Raw genomic sequence first — 23,926 nt, 5'->3', positions numbered from 1 at the left:
TTTATGTTTACATTCCTCAAGAACAGCAAGCTAAAAATGCTACAAATATTTAACTCCAACCTGGGAAAAGAGACAATGATGTAAATGTTCCTAGGGAACAATATTCTTATTCTATTGAAGGAGGTGAGCCAAGACACTTAAGCTCTGGAGAACCTTTAACATAGGAAGCTATTTATCATAACAAGCTTGGTTGAGACTGCTCCCCATACTGAACCAATTAGAGAAGCTTATTTCGTCATACTCCATAACTCGCCATGATACGTTTCCAAGACTGGCGCAGTGCAGTAATTGAATTTTGATCAAACACACATGGCCCATAACCCACTATGTGAAACTTTCAGAACAGTTCGCAGCTTCTAAATATCCCATCAACTTATTGCCAAAAGGACAGAATGTACTTGATGTGAGGGAGCGAGGGAGGGAGTGAATGAGCTGGAACCTGGTACATCTGCACAACAACACATTTTTTGTATGTGGTTTCTCCTTTTCTCATTTTTAAATAGCAGTAGGAAAAGGGATGTTGAGTGCTGAGGTAATTGCTTCTTGTTTTTCCCTTTACATCCACACACCTTTTTCAGTTTTTGTACAACTTGTATAAAGTTTTTTGCGCAGTAGTTCATGATGCATTCATCATTAAAAGTCCATCGGTTGCTTTTATTTACCAAACAATTTAAAAGATAAGTCACTGTCTTCTTTTCAATAAGGTTGGCACAAAGTCCTTTTGTGCGGTCAGCAGAGTGTAAAATAACATAGCCAACTATTTTTCCTTCGTGCACAAAGAGCTGATGACAAAAGAGTTGATGAAACTTCTCAGTCCTCTATAGACGGCACTCTTCCATCATTTCATACACAGACATCTTCTCACACTCAAATAAAGTGAACTCCTGGAAAGAAAATGATCAGCCATAAAATGTGTGCATAGGTAAAGTATAAGAGAATACATTTAAAGCGTTTTTCTTCCTTGGCAAGTACAAAAAGCACATCCCAAAAATTTAAGATTGTACAGTTTTAGTCCTTGCAATAATAAAATTAAGCATTGTTATACAGTACTTGAACAGCAGTTATACCAGTGACGGCGAACCTTTTAGGCATAAAGTGTCCAAATTGGAAGGTGCACGTGTGAGCACCAGAATACCACAAACCTGGCAACCAGCTGGCCAGCACACATTCGTATGTCGAAAACGCGACGGCCAGCTGGCCGGCACACATGCACACATCAGAACCCCAATGACCAACTGGCTGAGCTGGGGCGATGACGCGCATGTCCACAGACATGGCTCTTTGTGCCACCTCTGGCACGCATGCCATAGGTTTGCCATCAGTTATACCATATTATCAAGAAGGAAGGTTAGTTTGTCTTCAATTTTGTTTTATCCATTATTTTACTGTATAAGATTCTATATTCAGATAAGTTACTATGCTATGGATACCCAATGGGATTTTCGTCACCCCATACTTCAAACATATTTCCAGCACTGCTTGCAAATTCATAGTTTGATAGTTATGTTGCATAAGCATATTTGTTTTTCTTCCTTGCTTAGATCACTATCTGTAATTTAAAGCAGTGGTTCTCAAACAGTTTGGTCCCATAACCCTTTTATGTTCTTAAAAAGGCTTGATGATCTCAAAGAAGTTTGATTTGTTGACTGATATGTGTATGTGTGTGTGTGCGTCTTTGAGTCTATCTTGACTCTTGAAGACTTCTGAACACGTCCCTGCAATATTCTTAGCAAGCTTTAGTAAGGTTTGCCATTGCTTCTTCCCTAGGGTTGAGAGAGTGACTAGTCCAAGGACTCTGAGGCAGCTTTGGGCCTAAGACAGAACTAAAACTCACACTCACCTAGGCTCTAGCCTCATGCCTTAACCACCGAACTGGCTTTCTGATATTTACTATATTAGAATTTAAAATGAACAGTTAAAAAAGATACTTACTTTACTTTGTGCATCCCATGAAGGGTACCGGGACTCCCAAACTTTAAGAATTGCTGATCTAAGGTATACCTACAGCGTGGAATCCTTAGTGCTCTCTGAGCTTGGCTGTTTTCCTGCAGACATTTCATTTCCACACTAGATAACATAATCAGTACAGCCAAAAACAGCCAAGCACAAAGAGCATCAAGGACCTCACTGTTCAACCCAGAGTTACTAATATTCTCTTCTACTGGTGTATCTACAGTGTTCAAAACTACTGCCTATACTTGATATACTAGATATGAACTGGGACATTAGATACCTAAGGCTACGTTCTTTGAAAGAAACAAAGGAAGTAACAGTAACAGTAGTTACAGAATCTCACTTTATATTCTGGAACAGGATACTTCTGAATGATGTACTTTTGTTCAGCTTTCAGTTGTTCACACACTAATTAAATGTTATTTATTCTATTCCAATTACAAAGCAGAACTTAGAAGGCCATGTGTCTGCATACCTGCCACACACAAAGAAGTCACCTTTAACAGAGCAACATATATGAAGAAACCTCATGACATGACACCAACCTAGCTAATGAGTTTACTAAGTTCTATAGAGATAATATAAATACATATTAAACCTTTTTCCCATTTAACCTATGCCTAAAAGGCAGAGCTATCAGGACTGGCAGAGAGAGTCCTGTTTGTACTTAATATAGAGATTATTTTTGGTTGCAACAACATAAAAAGATGTTGAGACATTAGAAAGAGTGTAGAGAAGAGCAACACAGATTATTAGGGGACTGGAGGCTAAAACATGGGAAGAACGGTTGCATGAATTGGGTATGTCTAGTTTAAAGAAAAGAAGGACTAGGGGTGACATGATAGCAATTCCACTATCTAAGGGTATGCCACAAAAAAGTGGGAGTCTATCTATTCTCCAAAATATCTGAAGGCAGGACAGGAAGCAATGGATGGGACCAAATCAAAGAGAATAGCAAGCTAGAACTAAGGAGAAATTTCCTGATCGTTAGAACAATTAATCAGTGGAACAATTTGCCTCCAGAAGTTGTGAATGTTCCACCACTGGATATTTTAAAGAAGAGATTGGACAATCATTTGTCTGAAATGGTATAGGGTTTCCTGCCTGAGCAGGGGATTGAAATATAAAACATCCAAGGTCCCGTCAACTCTGTTATTCTGTTAAGCAAGACAGTGTGGGTTAGCGATATTGACTTTTTCAGGTTAAAGGTTTGAAGGCAGAACTGAGAAAGCTGTCTACATGAAACTTTTAAATGGAGCAAGTTTTCCTTGAAAACTGGTGTCACAGGAGATAACATTACAAAAACAATCCAAAACCTGAGACTGTATTAGATGGATATTCACATATTTTTGGATGCGCTTCTGCAGGTAGAAAATACTGAATTGTGCATAGGAAAAACGTAATTTTTCCAGTTCTTAGACATGAACATATACTGTGGTTAAAAGTAAACTTTGCTAGAATAATTACCATACTAAAAATCAATCAACTGAAAGCCAAAGCTTTTCCCTGTTAATCATAAAAAAAGTATTTTTTTATTCTTGTCTGTTGGAGAGGCTGAAAATGAACATAACTCCAGTGCTATAAACAATGTAGTTCTACTCTGTATAAATGTACAGTTGTACAGCCATATAAACATCCCGTTCTGAAGAGGGATAAAGCAAATTACTTCAGAAGAGGATTTACACAGCAATTTCATTAATAGATCATGATGTCTAGAATTGTCAAACACAATTTAGGAACATTACACTTCATATGCAATTGCTGAAACTAGTGTGTGTGTGTGTGTGTGTGTGTGTGTGTGTGTGTGTGTGTGTGTGTGTTTCTGAAGATTCTGAAAGCAGGGACATTCTTTTTTAATATGTGCAATGGACTGTTAAACACACCACTTAAGCCTACATAACTTCCCACAAAGAATAAGAAATCCAGAGATATCTTACATTTTTTTTAAAAAAAATATATGGATTGTACGTAATGTTATCACTGAAGCAAAACCTATCAGAAAGACATTCAGAATGCACAACTGGGTTTTAAAAGTTCAGTATTTGCTTCCTACTATTAAAGCCTCAGCCTTGAATGAGAATTTAGTTTAAGCAGAGGTTCTCTTGGTCTTGATCAGCAAAGGATAAAAGAGACATTGCTGCTGAGTGGAACAATGCAAATACTAATAGGTAATAGTTAGGCATACCTCTAGAAAATAGGAATCTCCTAAGAGTGAGGGAATCAAACCATACTGTTTTGCTAAAAGCTGTATAAACACTTACGAATCCAGATATAGTTTCACTAAGTCATAATTAATATCAGGTATATCCACCGTATAGAAAAACATTGTTTCTTACTGTCTCCCAAACTACCACTCAAATAACTTCAATACCAATGTGGCTAGTAGTGGTGAGCAAATTAATCTACATTATTTGGAATATTCTACTACAGTTATGCCTTTATCCAGTTACAGAATACATAGATATGTAGGGATTCATTATCAAAAATGTAAATGGCATAAATGGTCGCATTATTCAATAAATATAGCAAGATATTCCCTTCCCAATCCATTTTTCCAGAGCTGACTCAAGAAGTAAACTTTACTGCAGAAAATTGGGAAGCCGTAGAGATATATTTCATCTAGCACCACAGAGAGATTGTTTCTTTTATATATGTTTGAAACATGGATCTCTACTCTCACTTTTTCATGCCAACATTTGTGTGGCTATTCATTTCTTGACCTTGATGTTCTCTGCATGAGAATCAGAGTCTCCCCAGCTTCAACCCTTACCAAAAATGCCTTTGGAACAGGGGTATGCAATTAATTTTCCCAAGGGGATTACATGGCAATCTGGGACTGCTGTGGAAGGCCCTGCCCACCTATCTACAGCGCTGCTGCTGCTGCCCACCTCCAATACTGCACTGATGTCCCACTCCCGATGTCCATACCATGCTCCCAATGCCCTGTTCCCCAAGTCCCAGACTGGGATCGCCTATGGGCTGGATGTGGCCCATGGGCTGTAAAATGATCAGGTCTGCCTTAGAAGGTATGTCATTCTGTTTTATTTTTACAAATTTTACATAGTATAATCTAAGTCTTAATTGCAGAATTTAGGATAGACTGTAACATTCAGTGACCATTCAAAAACTCACACTGAATGTCTATCACAAATTCTAAAATTAAATTTTAGATTATACTGTGTTGGCTAATTCAATCCAGATTAATAGTGTGAAAAATATTTAAGATGTAGCTGCCATAGCCAAATAACAAAAACCTCAGCCCACTGTAACAAAAAGATTACGTACACACTTAATGGGTTGAAGAGCTTTACTGAAATAAAGATAACTATAATTAATATCTCATGAGTTTCACCACTTAAGTGCAGGTTCTGTTCCTGCGTGAAGATACTTATCACATTTAAAATGCATTTAAAGTCTTTAATACAAACCAGCAGTTATAATATATTTACTACAATTGCCTTATCAAAGTAGGGTAAGTGGTAGCTTTATTTTGAAAATATGACTTCACGTTGAACTTAAACTGTGTCATTTTTGCAGGTGATAAAAGACTGAGAAGGACCATAAGAAAAATCTGTCAATATAGATAGAAGAGGACTTTATTTACAATTGCCTTGCAGTTGGAGACCCAATTCTACAATTGGAACATTAGATCAAATTTTTAGCTATCTCGTACAAATGCCTTATTTGGTCTGAAAGCTGACAGCATGACTTTAACACTATTTGCTGTTTATTAAAGATACATATATTTGTTAGAGATATGCTGGGAATTAATGTTCCGATCTCAGTATTTAATGGGGGCAGAATGAACTAAAAATAATACTGGTGTCCTACAGTAAATAACAACAACAACAACAACAACAACAACAACAACTCCGCCATTGCCGGTCCCAAGCCCGGATGAGAAAGGAGGAGGGTTGGGGTCAGGTTGGCAACCTGGTCCCATTAAAAAAACCGCCAACCCATACAATATGGTGAAAGAAACAAATAAAAATTCTATACCGCATTGGTTGTTGTGCGGGTTAACAAGCGCCGCGGCAGATGTTGGGATCCCTGGACATCCGTCGACAAGTGGGCTACAAGTGGACCAGCCAACAAAATGACAAAAATATAGTGCAGATGAAAACCGTGCCATAATGGCCTGTTACTACAACTCAGAGCCAGAAAAAAGAGGTTATTTAAAGCGAATGTATGAATTATGGAAACAATATCCAGATTCAAATGTTAGTGAACAACGACTAGCAGATCAAAGATTTATACGGAATAAAGTGTTTAGTGAAGTTGAACTTGAGGAAATTCAGGCAAATTGCAAAACTAAAAAAACAACATCACAAGCAGAAATAACTGATATCCAAGACATAATTAAAGACATTGTAGTAGAACTCCCAGAAGAAACTGTCGGGGAGGAAATAACAACACTGCCACCAGAACCAGTTATCACTGAACCAACTGATGAACTAACTCTAAAACAAAAAGAATTGAAGGATAGGATCATGGAGCATTTTCTGCTTAATGAGAGAGACCGCCTCCTGCCAATTACCTCCTTGCGACCAATAAGATCGCATAGATTAGGCCTCCTCCGAGTTCCATCTGCCAGTCAGTGTCGACTGGCAACCACACGGAGGAGAGCCTTTTCAGTAGTAGCTCCGACCCTTTGGAACGATCTCCCCGTGGAGATTCGTACCCTCACCACCATCCAGACCTTCCGCACAGCCCTTAAGACCTGGCTATCCCATCAGGCCTGGGGATAAAGACCACAATCTGTCCCCACCCGGATGATGAATGAATGTTGTGTACTATTTTACTCTCATGTATTGTTTTATGTTTATTGTTTTGTACCCCCCCCCTCCCTATTTTATGTAAGCCGCCCTGAGTCCCCTCAGGGAAAAGGGCGGCCTATAAATGTTAATAAAATCAAAATCAAAATCAAATGAGGAAAGGCAACGTCTACCATCATTAAAAACTGTGCCTAAGAAAATGTGGGCGCCTATCATGAAAATGGTTAATGCAGTGTTTTCAACAATTGAACCGGGATCCATCTTGGAAATGAACCAGTTAATGTATAGTGCAGCTGTAATAGTCACTAATGAACTAGGCATTAAAATCAAAGTTCCTAGTCACACAATGGAAAAAGCATCAAAGCCAAAGTGGAAAATCCGATTAGAACCAAAAAGTTAAAAAATTAAGGGCAGATGCTAGCAACTTAAAGAACATGCATGAGCAATGGCTTAAAAACAGCAAAATCATAGATCAGCTAATCAGAAGATATAGATTGGATACAAGAAACATCAATGAAGCTTTAGAGATTGTAAAACAGCAGATAACAGCAACAGCTAGAAAAATTGAAAGATATGAGGCACGAATCATCCAATACAAACAAAATCAGCAATTTCGATCAGACCAACGGCGTTTTTATCAAAGTCTTAATGTGAATGGTGACACCAAAAGTGAAAAACCAGAAAAACAGGCCACAGTTGAATTCTGGAAAGAATTGTGGGAAAATGCAAAGGACTACAACAAGGAAGCAAAGTGGATACATGACTTTGAGAAAAGCATTGGCAACAAACAAATGCAAGTATTAGAAATAACAACTGAGATGGTCAAAAATCGAGTAAAAAGGTAAAGAATTGGACATCACCTGGAAAGGACCAATTACATGGTTTCTGGCTCAAATATCTGACCAGTTTACATGCAATATTGGCCAAGCAACTGAATGAAATTTTACAAAAGGGCCAAATTGATGAATGGTTGACAACTGGAAAAACATACTTGATTCAGAAATAACATGCTTGCCAACAACCTTCAAATTACTCACAGGCATTATTGCAGATAACATGATGGATTATTTGGAAACAAACAACATCTTGCCAGTAGAGCAAAAAGGCAACAAAAGAAGGAGCAGGGGCACAAAAGATCTAATTGTCAAAATGATATTAGAAAATTGTAAGAACAGAAAAACGAACTTGAATATGGTCTGGATTGATTACAAAAAGGCATTTGACTCACTGCCACATAGTTGGATCATAAAATGCTTAGAAACAACTGGCATTAGCAAAAATATTACATCCTTTACTGAAAAGGCGATGAAACAATGGAGAACTGAGTTGGCAGTAGGGAATGAGATCTACGGAATGGTTAATATCAAGCGAGGAATTTTCCAGGGTGATTCACTTTCACCTCTTCTCTTCATCATCGCAATGATCCCACTATCAGTAATTTTAAAAAAAATGAAATTAGGCTACCAAACAGCCAAAGAAGCTGAAAAAATTTCGCATTTACTATATATGGATGATTTGAAACTCTATGGAAAGTCAGAAATAGAAATCCAATCATTGACAAACACAGTCCGAGTATTCAGCACTGATATTTCAATGCAGTTTGGCATGGAAAAATGCGCCACTGTATCCATAAAAAGGGGCAAAATCACTGCATGTGAGGGAATTGAAATGCCCAATGGCCAATTAATTAAATGCAAAGAAAATGAAGCCTACAAATACTTAGGCATTCTGCAGTTGGATAACATCAAACATGGAGAAGTAAAAACTACTGTCAGGCGAGAGTACACCAACAGAGTTAAGAAAATTTTGAAATCTAAATTGAATGGCGGAAATACAATCAAGGCCATAAATACCTGGGCAATACCAGTTATAAGATACACAGCTGGTATAGTTAACTGGACACAAGCTGATTTGGACCTTTTGGACCGAAAAACCAGGAAACTAATGACAATGCACTACAGTTTACATCCACGTGGTGATACTGATAGACTATATCTGCCCCGAAAATCAGGTGGCAGAGGATTATTACAAGTGAAGCAAACAGTTGAAGAAGAAAAATATGCACTGGCTGATTATTTAAAAGAAAGTCAAGAACATCTATTAATCGAAGTAAAGAACAAAAATCTACTGAAGGCCCAACAGACGAAACAAGAATATAGAAAAGAAGTGATAAAATCAAGAATGGAGAGTTGGCAGAACAAAGCACTGCATGGCCAATTTCTGGAAAAAATAAAAGATAAAGTGGACAGTGAACAAACTTGGTTATGGTTAACAACAGGTACATTAAAGAAAGAAACAGAGTCACTAATCCTGTCTGCGCAAGAACAAGCTATCCGCACAAATGCCATTAAGGCCAAAATCGAAAAATCCTCTGATGATGCCAAATGCAGACTTTGCAAAGAAGCTGATGAAACTGTTGATCACATCCTCAGCTGCTGTAAAAAAATTGTGCAGACTGATTATAAAGTGCGGCACAATTCAGTAGCACAAATGATCCACTGGAATCTGTGCAAAAATTATAATATTAAAACAGCAACAAACTGGTGGGAACATCAGCCTGAAAAAGTCACCGAAAATCAGATGGTCAAGATCTTGTGGGATTTCCGTATACAAACAGACAAAATACTGGCGCATAATACACCAGACATCACACTGGTTGAGAAAAATAAGGTCACAATCATAGACATCGCAATACCAGGTGATAGCAGGGTCGCCGAGAAGGAACATGAAAAAATCGCAAAATACCAGGATTTAAAAATTGAAATTCAACGACTATGGCACAAACCAGCAGTGGTAATTCCAGTGGTAATTGGCACATTGGGTGCTATTCCAAAAGCACTGGAATTACATTTAAAACAGTTAAAAATTGACAAAATCACCATCAGTCAAATACAAAAAGCCGCACTGCTTGGATCTGCACGCATATTACGAAAATACGTTACGACGTCCTAGGCCCCTGGGTGGGGCCCGACTAGTAACCAATGCCAAATCCGGCGAAACAACTGGCCGCTGTGATACAATTGTTTATAATAATAATCGTCCTTGAATCAGTAGTGGCTTAGCACTGAGAACCAACCCAAGCACCTACTAATGAGGAGAAACCAACAAAATTCCACTTTGGATCGGTCATCGCCCGGGTCAACAAGGACCACGTCGAAAAGGGGCTACAGGGCTCAGATGTTACTGCCAGGGCGTGAAACTACAAAGCGATTAGAACCAGAGCGCAAAACTTGGACAACTGAAGTCAATCAACAAATCCTCAAATATTACTATCAGGCAGAACCAACAGCCAGGGATTTCAAAAAAGAATGATAAATTGCAGCTTCCTGCAATAACACCAGTGGAACTGCAAAAAACTGCGCTACTCGGAACAGCTTATATTTTAAGAAGGTACTTGGTTGATACCTAGGATGCTGGCAGCAAACCGTATCAACCATTAGCACCAGTCAGTGACGTTTGTAATGCATTTTTGAATGTTCAGTTGGCTGAGTTTCATGTTTAATGAATAAAGTATATAATAATAATAATGTAAAGTGGTAGTCCATGCTGAGTGCTGCTTCTCATCTAGACCCAGAAAAATTAACCCAGATAGTGATTTTTAAAAGATTATACTTAAAAAAAAATCCATACTAAACAATAGAAGCAACAGTTAAGAATTCATTTTGCTACCAGACAGCAAAATAATAGCGTAATAGCAGGGCACTTTTTTTTTCTTTTGGATTAAACAGGCTGACAGTAAATTTAAACAAATGTAGAATAATTGTTGCATTTGGAAATTCAACCGTTCAAAAGCCTAGCAGCCCATCTATATATTTTTGAACCTGGCAGTTTTTCTGAAAAGAAAGCACAGCTTGCAAAGAAAAGGGATGATAACATTCCAATCAACCATGAATGACCACTTCTCATAACAAAGTATTGGGTTATTGGGCAGTCAGTCAGCTTTTTGTTATTTCCAAAATGGTTCTTGATTTCTGAACATGTGATTAATTGGCCTTTCCCTTGTCTATCTATCTTTTCAATTTCAGGCCAACGACAATAGGGGTGGCTCCATGACTAAAGTTTACTAGCTGACACAATATATACATTTTCAGGACATGGATAAGTTAAAAATATATTACCAAACACAAAATAAAACTAATGAATATATGACCTTTTATACCATGATTAAAAGAGGGAAATATTGCATGTTCTTAATGTTTTGTGCACACTTTGCCTGTTTCACTATTTTGACACTATAAATCAAAAATAAGGAGACTTTGTGCATGGAGGAAGAGTAAAAATAATGATTGTACAACATTAGCAGCTGTGCCCTAATAGCATGTAATTGTCAATATTTAAAATATATTTTTTTGTTTTTGAGTGACAAATGAAAAACAACAACTGGATTGTATTTTATTGAGTTGCTGTATTTGGAAAACAAGTTCTGGCATTTTTGTGTTTTTAACTTTATATCCAACACAGCAACTGAATAGCAGTTAGACTTATATACCGCTTCATAGGGCTTTCAGCCCTCTCTAAACGGTTTACAGAGTCAGCATATCGCCCCCACAGTCTGGGTCCTCATTTTACCCACCTCGGAAGGATGGAAGGCTGAGTCAACCTTGAGCCTGGTGAGATTTGAACCGCCGAACTGCAGATAACAGTCAGCTGAAGTAGCCTGCAGTACTGCACTCTACCCACTGTGCCACCTTGGCTCTTATATTAATAGCAATAGCAGTTACATGGGACAATAGACACCAGGAGGTGTCTACACATCAGGAGAGCATGAGTTTTAATCCTGCCTTAGGGATGAAAGTGGGCTAGGTGACCTTGGGCTAATCTTTGTCTCAGAGCCTAACTTACCTTACAGAGTTGTTGCTATGGGCAAAATAGGAGGAGTATTGGATACATATCTTTGCAGAAAGGATTTTCTTTTTTTCAGGCCTTTTTAATGTTATTTCACATTATATTATAAATTCATCTGTGCTGAAAAAGTAATCTATTAGTATAGGATGGGTATGTATATAAGTTGAGCCAGCAAGAACCACACTGAAAAGGCACGCAACAATATCTTCTGGATTCCCTTAGTTCATTCCAATTAAGTTATTTTTATAGACTTTCAGACATCATAACTGAAAGGAATGAAAGGAAATAGCTTTATTATTTTATTCCTTTGTATAAAGCAGGGTTGGGTACCTATGATAACTTTACTACCTGTGGACTTCAACTCCCAGAATTCCTGAGCCAGCCATGCTGACTCAGGAATTCTGGGAGTTGAAGTCCACAGGTATTAAAGCTGCCATACTGTAATTACCCACCTCTGATATAAAGTAATTCTGTTTGACAAAAATAGCTTAATTGGTCAAAGACGACATTATATTCAGATTAAGAAACTTACTGGCAAGATTAAGGGTACATTTGAGGTTTTCTATATGTATCATTCGTAATACTCAGTCTGGTAAGCCTTGCACCATAATAATCTATTATGTAGTTAGAACCGTCAGAAGGACCCACGATCTGGAAAAGAAAGTATTACATTGTTAAAAATTCTATTTTAAAATACACACCACACACACATCTTCTGCTATATTCATGATATTGCACACCTTCTTCTATATCCATAATTGTGCATTTATAATGGCTACAAAGCAACTATAAAACTCATAACATGTCTGAAATTCTCCTCGATATAAGCTGACAAATAGCCGGTACTTGTCTGAGGTAAAATGCATTTCCCCAAAAAGTTACAAGCTTGGAAAGACAAAGTGGGACAGAGATAATTTTGGCAGAATATTGGCTTTGCTGTGTAAGCCCACAGGGAGCAGCTTTCACAAAATAGGAGAACCTGCAAAATATATCAACAATTGAAAACAACAAGCATATTTAATTCTTACCTAATCTAATTCTAATGAAATTATTACTTTATTAAAGGAGAAGCTGCACCAATTTGCTTATGACTTTATGAAGTCACAGTGCCACAGTTTGGGGAGCTCTGAATTATGATATTAAGAAGATGTTGTAATTAACAAGTTGCCTCTAGGACCAGAAATCCAGGTTCAGATTCATCATCAGTTCAAGCTCTCTGTTTTTTTTTTCCATTTTGTTATATTAAAAATTACATGGAAATTAACTTCTGATGGTATACATGTAGTTTCAAGTACATTTTTCATACTAAATGGGGAAATTTAATTCAAAGGACCTGTGTGTAGGAAAAAATAAAAATTTATATCACAAATATTCTATCAGGACAAAAACAAGAACTGATGCTCTTCAACTTGTGAAACTACTAGGAATACAACCAAAACTACTGGAGTTTAATTAACTTTTAAAAATCTTTTAACAGCTTTAACTAAGCAGAACTAATGTATTACATTCTGACTTGTATGCAACGATAGAAACTAAAATAAGCAGAAGCTTTGTGCTAGCAAATGTTTCTGCTACATTTACAATACATATAGATTTGCATATATATGTACTTATTAAACATCCGTTTAATAAAATATTCAAATATAAATATATTTTTATTTTTTCCAATTCTTAAACATTCTTCTGAACACTACCTTTAATATACAAGCTTCTCTGATAAATTTTCAATATAGGAAAGCTATATAATGATATATGGGCAAATTGATGCTTAGATGTCTAATTGCACAGAATTTGTGTAGGATTTTTTTTATCTAAAAACAATAAAAAGTAGCATTCTTCTGCACAAATCGCACAGTTCTTGTGACAAGCTGCTTTCAAAACTGATGGGAACATAAAAAAAACAATGTGGGAGTCAACTATTCAGATAAAAAAAGAAGCAATGTGCCAGAAATCTGTTGTTAGATGTCTAAGTCCATCTCAGACCTTAAAAAAAAAAATGGGGACTTTTCTGCTGGATGTTTTGAACTTACCTGCATTGAAATCAAAATGAAGTCAATCAAACTACCAATTCCACAAAATCCCACTGTGCAGAACTTTAACAAACCTGTGAAAAAAGTTGTAATTATGCCAATCAGTGGGTGTATTTTAGAAAAAATTATTAATTACCATAGGTATACAGAAACCCCAGGTTGTTTTTTTTTACTATTTCTGAATTAGTAGCTTCCTCTTAATCCATATACATAGGCAATCCTAAACAAAACTTTAAACCACTGAAGTTTCAAAAACAAAAAGGGACTGCTGAAAAACAAGTTATCCAAAGCAACTTTTTAACAAGTTTGAAAAAAAAATGGTGATTCTTTAAATTTAATAGACATGCCAGCCCAATTTGTGGGACAGAGAGAAGGAAAACTTTGTTTGATGAGCCACCAACAAAGTAAATTGTACATAAGAATGTCATTTATACTTTTAGACAATCAACATAAAATAATTTTGGTAAAAGACAAGAAGTCTTTAGTACTTCTCTCCAAGAAGACAGATCATTTCTTACTTCTAGCAATTAGGGTTTATTTTAGGTTGGACTATTAGAGCTTGTGGTCATATGATACTATTATACTATAATCTGTAATTACCCAATTAATTATAATATCAATCCACCTTGGCCTCTTTAGAACCAAGTATTAACAATCTGATTTATTCAACTTCCACAAAACTATTATTTGCAATTATCAGGCATATGTTTCCTACTGTGAGAAATAACTACAGAATCTATATATTATGTACTTTTGTCTCTGGGCAAAAAGGGCAGTATCAGACATGTGAACATTTCTGCAACTAGGAATTGCATAGATGTTTTTAAAATTAGACGAATAGCAGCTATGTGGGAATCTAAATAGTCTGGAATTCAGAGAGTAGTTTAGCAGAGGAAAACAGATTTGAATTAAAGTACTTCATTGTACAAACATCAAAACAAACCAAAAAAAGGTAAGAGCCCATAATTAGATGAAAACTTTATAAGTTTAGTGTAAACACAGCTGACTTTGCTTCCAACTTCAAAATCTTTTTAAAGTTCTCAACAAGTAAGACATCAGCAGCAAACCATACTAAAAGTACAAAGCAGTTTGAAACACGAAACATGACTCAAGTTACTTGAGTATCACATCATAAGGCTGACTTTCTGCTTATTTTTCAATCATTATGTTTAGTTTTAAGTCGAAAATAATGGAGCAGTGACATCCATGAAGTTGTTCAGAAAAAAAGTCTTCATATTTCTAACAGTGCTGCTTATTCTCCTAAGCAAAATCTGTACACAAAACTACATCATGGGAAAGGATAACCTGGTCAGAATTATGTCTTAGCAATTTTTATTATGTGTGGGTCCATCTTGGCTAAGCCTTTAGAAACTTCAACTCATTCAAATCCTGTCATCCATTTATGGTGTGATCTTATTATTCTAACGGAACTTCATAAGATGTTAATTTGTTTCTGGATACAATTCAATAAACTCTTTTGACTTCTAAATCCCTTAGTTTGAGATGCAAGTATTTTAATGGAATATCTGAACCATATAAATCTGAAGAAATACTTATATATTCTCCCCCAGGTACCATCATATGAAGTTAAACAGATGGCCTTTTCTATGAACTCAGCCACCTATAAAAGCTTTCTGCCAAGAAATGGCAGCCTCATACCATTTTTTATTCTGTTTATAGGTAAGACAAATCCTGTCTTACTTACTATTTATTATTTCCATGTATAAAATATTATTCATTTTCTTTTCAAATTACTGTTATTTGTATAGAATCATCAAGCTACTAAAATACGTTGTAAGGACACTTTTCAGTAAATAAAGCTGGAAAGCAATAGAAAATTAGGTTAATTTTTACCTTAGGACTTGTGCTATGTATTATTATGCATAAATATGACAAACAGTTCTCTTTATAATAATTACTGACATCCAAATTATAAAACGCAGATACCAGCAAAAACATTAGTTTTTAAGAGTTACACTTTCTATGAAAAAGTATTCATCCCATTTTGGATTTTCTAAGTACTTGCTGATCTTGGCCACTGTCAAGTAACATAATTTCATATAAGCCCCACTGATATTAAAAAAAAACTCTGAGTGAACAAATAACAACTTTTGGGACTTGTTTCATTTGATTTATAAACTAAGCCACTGAATAGTCCATGTCCCAGGGAGAAAAAAATAACTGTCACTTTAGCCTCACAGAAAGTGGTTGCACCCCTTTCAGCAACAAAACTAACGAGTCCTGAAAAAAGATTATTATTTTCTCTGTTTGTTGCAGAGGAATTCTGATCCATCCCTCCAAAGAAAACAGTTTCAACTTAATGCATTTGAGGATTTTCTAGCATGTGCTCACCTTCTTCGATCATACTATATTTCTATGAGGTTTGGGTAAAGGTATTTTAGGTTCAAAAATTGAATTTTTTCTTCTATATCCATTGTCATGTAAACTTCCTTGTAAGTTTGTGATCAGTCTTCTTGTTTGACTCACGTGTTGGGAACCGCCCAGCAGGCAGGGAGGAGGGATCTAGCCTTGAGTCCTTGTGCAGATGCAAGAGACTTAGGCCTGATCCCTCTTACATTTCATAGAATCTTATTTGTTTATTCCCAAGGGAAGACAAATCAGCATGAGCCTTTTAAAAGGTTCTGCTAAAAAACAGAATTCATCCTTCATTCAACAATGGCAGACTCTTCAGCTCCTGAGGCAGCAAAGCATCTCCCAAACATAATACTACCACCTACCACTGCCATTATTTACAGCTGGTAGAAAATTCCTATTAAGGAGTGCAGTGTTTCACTTGTGACATCCATGTAACCACTTTTGGATGATCTGTTGGTAGAGTACTCTTCCAGAAGTCTAGAGCATCTTCCAGGTTTCATTTGTTTGTCAGCAGACTAAAACAAGTAACAATATTTTTAGTGATTCAAAGCTTCTAATCTTTCACAAATCCCACTTCAACTTGGTATTTTTCTGATGATAAAGTTATAATTATCCATTTTAGCAATGCTCTATTTATATACCACTAGGATCCACATGATGTTCTGATAATAATGTTCAGTTGTAAAAATACGGTAATTGAAAATCCAAAAGGTGGTGGATATTCTTTCACAGAAGAGTACTGCCAAGAATTCTATTTAATAATGTGTCATTTCCTGCACTTCCACCCCACAAAATCTGTTTTTAACAAGTGGTGGGGGAAAATGGAATGGGTTAGAAGCCAACTGAGAAATTCTAACACAACAATCTATTATCTAAAAGAATTCCAGGGAGTCATAATATCTCAAACTGCTGATAGAACAGTTAAAATCCTTGTTCCTTCCGTCCCTATCTACAACACATTATAAAGGGTGCCCCCCCCCCCAATTAGAGCTTTATTGTATGGGGAAAATCATTTGTGATTTTTTGCACAAATAGATAGCTTTGTAATAAGCAAACACCACTAAAGCGTACTGGGCAATGTTTTAATTTTTCAGGTGGAACTCAGAAGAAAATCTCGAATAAATTATCCAACCACTCTTTTTATTGTGTGATGAAATACAAAAATATAATATTCTTGCAGGTTCTCTATTTCATATAGGAGTCCTCAATTTACAGTCCATTTAGTGACCGTTCAAAGTTATAATGGCACTGAAAAAAGTAATGATTGGTTTTCACACTTACGACCATTGCAACAGCCCCATGGTCACGTGATCAAAACTTGGATGCTTGGCAACTGGCATGTATTTATAACGGTTGCAGTGTCCCGGGGTCATGTGATAATCTTTTGTGACATTTTGACAAGCAAATCAATGAGGACTTCAGATTCACTTAACAGCCATATTGCTAACTTAATAACTATGGTGATTCATTGAACAACTGTGGCACGAAAGGTCGTAAAATGGGGCTAAATTCACTTAACAACTGTCTTGATTAGCAACAGACATTTTGAGCTCAATTGCAATCATAAGCCAGGACTACCTGTATTTGCTGAATATGTAAACCTCTTGATATTCCAGCTTGACATCTATATAAGCCACTGTCACTTAAGAATACAAATTGAATATAAATAAATAAAAAGGAGGAACTTACCTAATGCAGGATATCCTAGATAAAACCGGTCTGCTCCCAACCAGCCAAGAAACAAAGACAGAGCTACTGCTACTTTATAGGAGTAACCATTTCTAGAAATAAAAATAGGAGAGAAAATTGCTGAATAAGTTTTTAAATTCATTTTCTTCACTCCATTAATTATTTAACACTAGAACTTTCAAACTGTCAAACCTGAAGCAAATGAAAACCCAGCTATACTTAACACCAAACAATAATATAAAAAGGAGTGAATGATTTCTCCATTATTAGACCATTAATATTTCATGCGAGAAAGAGACATTGCAGGGGTTGAATACAATTTCGGACTGGGCTTCTCTTGTACAAACACAAACCCAGTAAAGCCAGTGTTACTTACTATAGCCAATTTTATAGAACAAAGTAAAAACAAACTAGTGTCTCTATTGATTTTCATTACCTCAATATTTTCTCATGCAATAGCAACAAGTACTGTATATATCCTGGTTTGAATTACTTGAATTCAAACTTGAATTACATTTTAATTTTTCCAGATATAGAGAAAAATCAAAGGTAATAAACTGTCATTTTAAATGAGGAATTCTGCACTTATCATTCTAGCATTACATGGTAGTCCAAAAATAAGAGCACAAAAATGCTAGCACCTTTGACTATTCTACAAGCCAAATCTTTGATTAGTAGTTCAGTATCTCCACTATTCATACCATGTCATAAGTGCCAGTTGCAAAGATAGAATTCAAACTAAGACATTGAAGATTTGTTTCTCTTGTCATATACATGTATACATCCAAAGTAGACTGTGTTGTTTCTGTGTGTTATATAATACATGTGGATATATGCATAATTTTGTATTTATTTATTTATTTTGTCATGTTTATTGTAGCGTATGTTGGATGTGGAGATCCTTTGAGAGCTGTATGTAATGAAATTTCATTTTAATGTATGCTGATTACTGTACATTCAAAGTGACAATAAAGTTATTCTAAGTTCTAAGGGAGGTAAAACCTTGTCAATGAGATTCACTTCCCAAATGATAACAAGATTGTAATATAAAATAGGGAGGAAGTCCTTGTCTAATTTCTATCAATTCAGTTCTTGAACACTTTACATAAAAACTCTTTACACATAACAACTGATTAAAACAATTAACTTACTTCAATTTATAAGTAGTAGCTACATGAACTATATGTGCACTATGTCTCGATTAATTCTGAACTAAAGCATCTACTCATCTGTTTATTCTAATGGGCTATGTGTTTGTAACAGACTTTCTGATTTTCAAATTAACCTGCTTCAGGACTGAAGAAGTACATTAACACCAAGTAAATAAATATTATACATACAATCTTATATATCTCTTTCACTTTTTCAAAAAAATTCTCACTAATTCTTTGAATCACACATTTATTATGCAAATGTTTAGTTATGCTGATCATGCACATATATAATTGTAGCAATACATCAAGAGTGAAAATCAAATTATTGACATCTTGAACTAGTCAAGAAACAAATTGGTAGACAATAAAGTAGGAATAACATCAGTTATTTATAGTTAGCACAAATCACGTTAGCCCGCTGCAGCAATATATGACTTTACCTTCAAAGATTAAACAAAAACCTATGCTTAAATCAATCTCTATAAAGATAAAGCAAATTTTTGAGCATATTATACATGAAAATAGTTCAGCTTAGATATTCCTACCCCATGAAAAACAGTAGTCATGCCAGTTTACAGCGCACACCTGACCTACCTGTGATTGTAAAAATATACCACCAGTTTGTAATCAGAATTAATTTAACTCAGGGGTGTCAAAAACTCAAGGCCCATGGGCCTGATCCAGCCCGCAGGGTGCTTAGATCTGGCCCGCGGAGCCACCCTGGAAAAAGTGAAGGCCTGGCCCAAGGTGCCTCTTCCAGCAAAAACAGAGCTCGGGAGGGTTGCACGTGGGTCCTCCCAAGCTCCATTTTCGCTGGCAGATGGTTGCAAGAGGCTGTTGCAGGAGAAAACGGAGCTCGGGAGCCCATTTTCTCTGGCAGAGCACTTGGGCCATCATAGGTGTCCCTGACATAAGTGATGTCGAGTTGGCCACGCCCACCCTGGCCACACTTTCTCTGGTCCCCACCAAGGTCAAACACAACCCTAATTAAATTGAGTTTGACACCCCTGATTTAATTGATTTAACATACCCAGAATGTTGAGTTCCAAACTGCTCTCCTATCTTCTTTTCCAATCAACAGTTACTTAGTGGATTATGTTTCAATCTGTCCATTGACAGGTACAATCCAATCCATTAATAATCTTCCCCCTCCTAGGATTTTCTGATCCCAAGTATGATAGCTATATGATCAAGTAAAGCAGGTATTAATTAAGACAGGTCTAGTATTTCTATTCCATTTCTACCAGAACTGAAAGGAAAGTACTGCAGCACATTTCAAAACAATAAAGGTACATATGCAAATATGTAATTAAGTTCTATAATTAATACATCAAATGCTCACTATCAATTGAATTCTTACATATTAAACAGAGCTACTACTTACACACTTCGACACTCAATGGGTTTGTAAAATCCAGTTTCATTTCCAGTAAACTGAGTTTCATTTCCACTGAAATCTTTACAAGTAATATTTGGGGCTGGAAGACAGGCAACTAAGGACATAAAAATAGCAGCAGCATTATATATAGGACAGAAAACATTTCAAATGTAGAACACATAAAGCAAATATCTTCTTAGCAAGACAACTAACATATAGCAGATGTTAAATTTAATCTTAACTTTAGTATTTTAAAGAGGAATAAATTAACTTTAAAAACTAAATATACAGTAAAAAATTAATTTGCATCTGTAATATTAATTCATGCCTAAAATATATGTACAGCCAAAAAAACATTTACTGACAATAGCCATTATAACAATATGAAGGTTTTTAATCTGCTTTTCTTTAATTTTTTTAAGTTGTTGTATTATATTTGTTGCTTTTATTTTATTAATGATTGTTGGTCAGCCACCCAGACTCATATATACGAGGTGGACAGCAGTATAAATAGTAATAAACACATCACAAATTTTGTTAATTCATCTCAAGTATTTTTGCAGGGAAAGGCCCCATATCTACTTTAAATACAACAAATTATATGATATTTAAGAGGAGGAAACATATACAGTTCATCCACTGGAAGCATTTGATTAAGGAATATGAAACATTAAACATATTATGTAACTCTTACCATATGCAGTGTGGTTAGTACACTTCAGGGGTTCTTGGGTTGCATTGTCTATTTTAGGATGTTCGCATATATATGTTTGTATAATTAAGGAAAACAAACATAACCCAAGTTTCTGCAGTAGATTAAAACTAGCATCATGATAGTATTGATTTCAATTAACCAAAAACTGTATGGGCTGAAATGGGCATATTTCCTTCTTTTACCCAGAAAAATACGCGATACAGCAATATATCAGTTGGGAAGCTATTTTAATCAACAATGTAGCCACCCCTGGCCTGAAATTTTCCAATACTTTGAGACCAGAACTACCAGAATTTCCTGTCATAGCAGCACATTGGAAGGCATCATATTAGGGAAGATAAACAATAGGTTTAACAATGCAATAAATAGTGGGTTCACATAAATACGCTATAATTATTTCCTTGGCTTTACAATGTTGTACAAACTTATCCACTGAGCTTTCTAAATCATGGCTTATGGTTTGCAGTTATATAAAAACTAACCAATTTTGGCTGTTACAATGAAACATGCTTGGCCGAACTATACAATAAAGGTAGTCCTCGACTTACAACAGTCCGTTTAGTGACTGTTTGAAGTTACAATGTCATTAAAAAGGGACTTATTTTTCACACATATGACTGTTGCAGCGTCCCTATGGTCACTTGATTTCAATTTGGATGCTTGACAACTGGTTCATATTTATGACAGTTGCAGTGTTGGAAAGTTGCAGGAAGCAAAGTCCATGGGGAAGCCCGATTCACTTAACAACGGTGTTACCAATTTAACAACTGCAGTGAGTCACTTAACAAATGTAACAAGAAATTAACAACATAAATTCTGGACTCGTACGACGAGGACTACCTGTGGTATCTATTCACTGCAAGGATCAGAAAAAAGTAAATTAGATATTGTTCTGGGCCCATTGCCCACAGGGATGTAGCTAAGTGCAAATACCTAGCTCCTCAAATGTTGCAAAGCCTGGCTTATTATGTATTAACCCAGCCACAAATTTCTGCCCCAGATCTCTTTCCACTCATAAGGGGTTTAAGTGGGTTATAGTCATTCCATCCTAGGCCTATTAGCTGCTGCTATTAAGCCTTTGGTCCAGCAATCCTGGGTTGTAGTCAATAACCAGTATTCCACTTTTGACTACTATCTGCCATTTAGAACTACAGTGGTGTAATTCGACAGGTACAGCTTCTTCAAGCACCCGGCTCATTATGTCTCACACAACCTTTAGATTAGAGACCCGTCCCCGCCCCCTTCCTGCTCCCCCTCCCCGCAAAGCCCATCACCACGGTGACCGGGCTCCCTTGGCATCCTTCCGCCTTCAGGATATTGGCCGATTCGCAGATCTTCGCACTTCAATGGAGCATCGTCGCTCGCCACACCCCGAGCCGCGAAATAAGCCAGCCACAAAGTCCACAACGGCCAGAGGGGTACCATGCCGCCTATCTTCGCCTGGCAGCGGCTTCTCCTTCCATTCCGGCCCTGTTGGAAAAAAGAAACCTCCTCCTCAGACGTTGCCGTAGTAGTCCTTTCGCGGAACGCTCGACGCCATCGCGGAGCGCGCGAAGAAGGGCAGAGCAGACGCTGCGTCTCCTGTCGGAAATGGGAAATCTGCCTTGCCCGTCACAAAGATGGTCGCCTTTCCCCATTGTTTTCTTTAGGGACGAAGGCAAAACCCGCCGGCTTCTTCCCGGGCAATGGCTGCAAGAGACATGAAAATGGGAAGCCGAGCGCCCTTACTAAATATGGCTATTCGGGTTGAAAGCAACGGAAGGAAGTAACCCGAGATTGACCTTTTGTTGCGGGGTGGGGGATTCAGCCGGCTGTTTCCTTTGCTGCACGACGTTTAGGTTCCCAGTTTCAATTGGTTAAGTGAGTCCTGATGGGAGGCAGGAAGAAACAAATACGGAGCAAAGCAGCGTTTGTTTATTTTTATTTTATTTTGTTTGGCTTGTCAAGCATGTATAAGAAAACAAGTATAATTATGAATATAACATATAAACATATAAGTATAAGCGGGTATGTATATACATAAGAAATGAGTACAAATAAATGGGAACAGTAGGACAGGGACGCCTTCGCACATAACCCACCGTGATGTATTGTGATCTGTACACACAAATTGTTTGGGATGGGGAGGGAGGAACCACGGTCATAATTCTGCAGTTGGGTGGATCTCGGGCTAAAAATTGGAGCTCTGGAGCAGTGGTCTTCACACTTGGCAACATTTAAGACTGATGCATAGCTGGTTGGAGAATTCTGGGAGTTGAAGTCCACCAATCTTAAAGTTGCCAAGTTTGAAGACCTCTGCTCTGGAGGAACCACCCATGTTTGATTCAGTGTATCCGGCTTTTTCCCAATGCCCTCCTATCCACCCTGCCAGATGCTGATGAGCCAGTTTCAGCCAGCGGGATACTGATTTATCTTCGTGAACTTTGTGGTGCCTATAAAAGAATATATTTTCTATTATCCCCAACAGCACGACTACCAATTGGGGGACCGATGTATTTGCAAGCAACTAATACTATGTATTGCTTTACTAACATTCGGTAGCATCAAGAAGCCTACTATCCCTGTCCTACTGTCCCCACTTATTCGTTTCCATTTCCTGTATTCATAATCATGTTTTTATATCTATTATCTTATTCATGCTTGACAAAATAAATAAAATAAATATCTTCCTTCTCAACTATTACCACCATCACCAAACGGAAGATATTTGTGATTTACTGGATAGACATTTTTTGGGGAAATGAAATTAGTACTTAGTGTACAATCTGACTGATTTCTCCTTTTCTTGGTTACCTTGGTACATCTAGCCTTTTTGCTGACAAAGTGTCAATTCAGAGTCCCACAGTTAGCTTCTTGATGTAGTCTTAGATAACTCTTGTAGTTATGGGATCCATTTTAATTGTTTCGTTTTTAAAGGTATTGCGTAGAAAAACTTCATAGGCTATCATGAAATGTGGGACTTAAGGATTAGCACTCAGTGAATAGCAGCCAAGTATAAAAAACATGGTTTT

The 23,926-nt window shown here is 36.8% G+C and overlaps 1 protein-coding gene across 1 annotated transcript; it reads right to left on the bottom strand.

Moving 5' to 3' along the window:
- Positions 1–713: 713 nt before the first annotated feature.
- Positions 714–22,486, bottom strand: TM2D1 (TM2 domain containing 1). Its single transcript, XM_087719581.1, has 7 exons — positions 22,234–22,486; positions 20,895–20,968; positions 20,207–20,315; positions 17,669–17,760; positions 13,604–13,677; positions 12,106–12,224; positions 714–884 (listed from the first exon to the last, which is right to left on the bottom strand). The coding sequence occupies exons 1-6, from the start codon at positions 22,338–22,340 to the stop codon at positions 12,114–12,116; spliced, it is 567 nt and encodes a 188-aa protein (XP_087575707.1). The 5' UTR covers positions 22,341–22,486; the 3' UTR covers positions 714–884; positions 12,106–12,113.
- Between the last annotated feature and the right edge of the window lie 1,440 nt (positions 22,487–23,926).

The sequence above is a fragment of the Thamnophis sirtalis genome, unplaced genomic scaffold, assembly GCF_051295495.1.
Source record: "Thamnophis sirtalis isolate CommonGarterSnake01/CBP01778 unplaced genomic scaffold, rThaSir2_p1.2 scaffold_7, whole genome shotgun sequence".
In the NCBI taxonomy this organism is placed as follows: Eukaryota; Metazoa; Chordata; class Lepidosauria; order Squamata; family Natricidae; genus Thamnophis; species Thamnophis sirtalis.
Note: the sequence above shows the minus strand (reverse complement) of the source record. Positions and strands in the feature narration are given on the sequence as shown.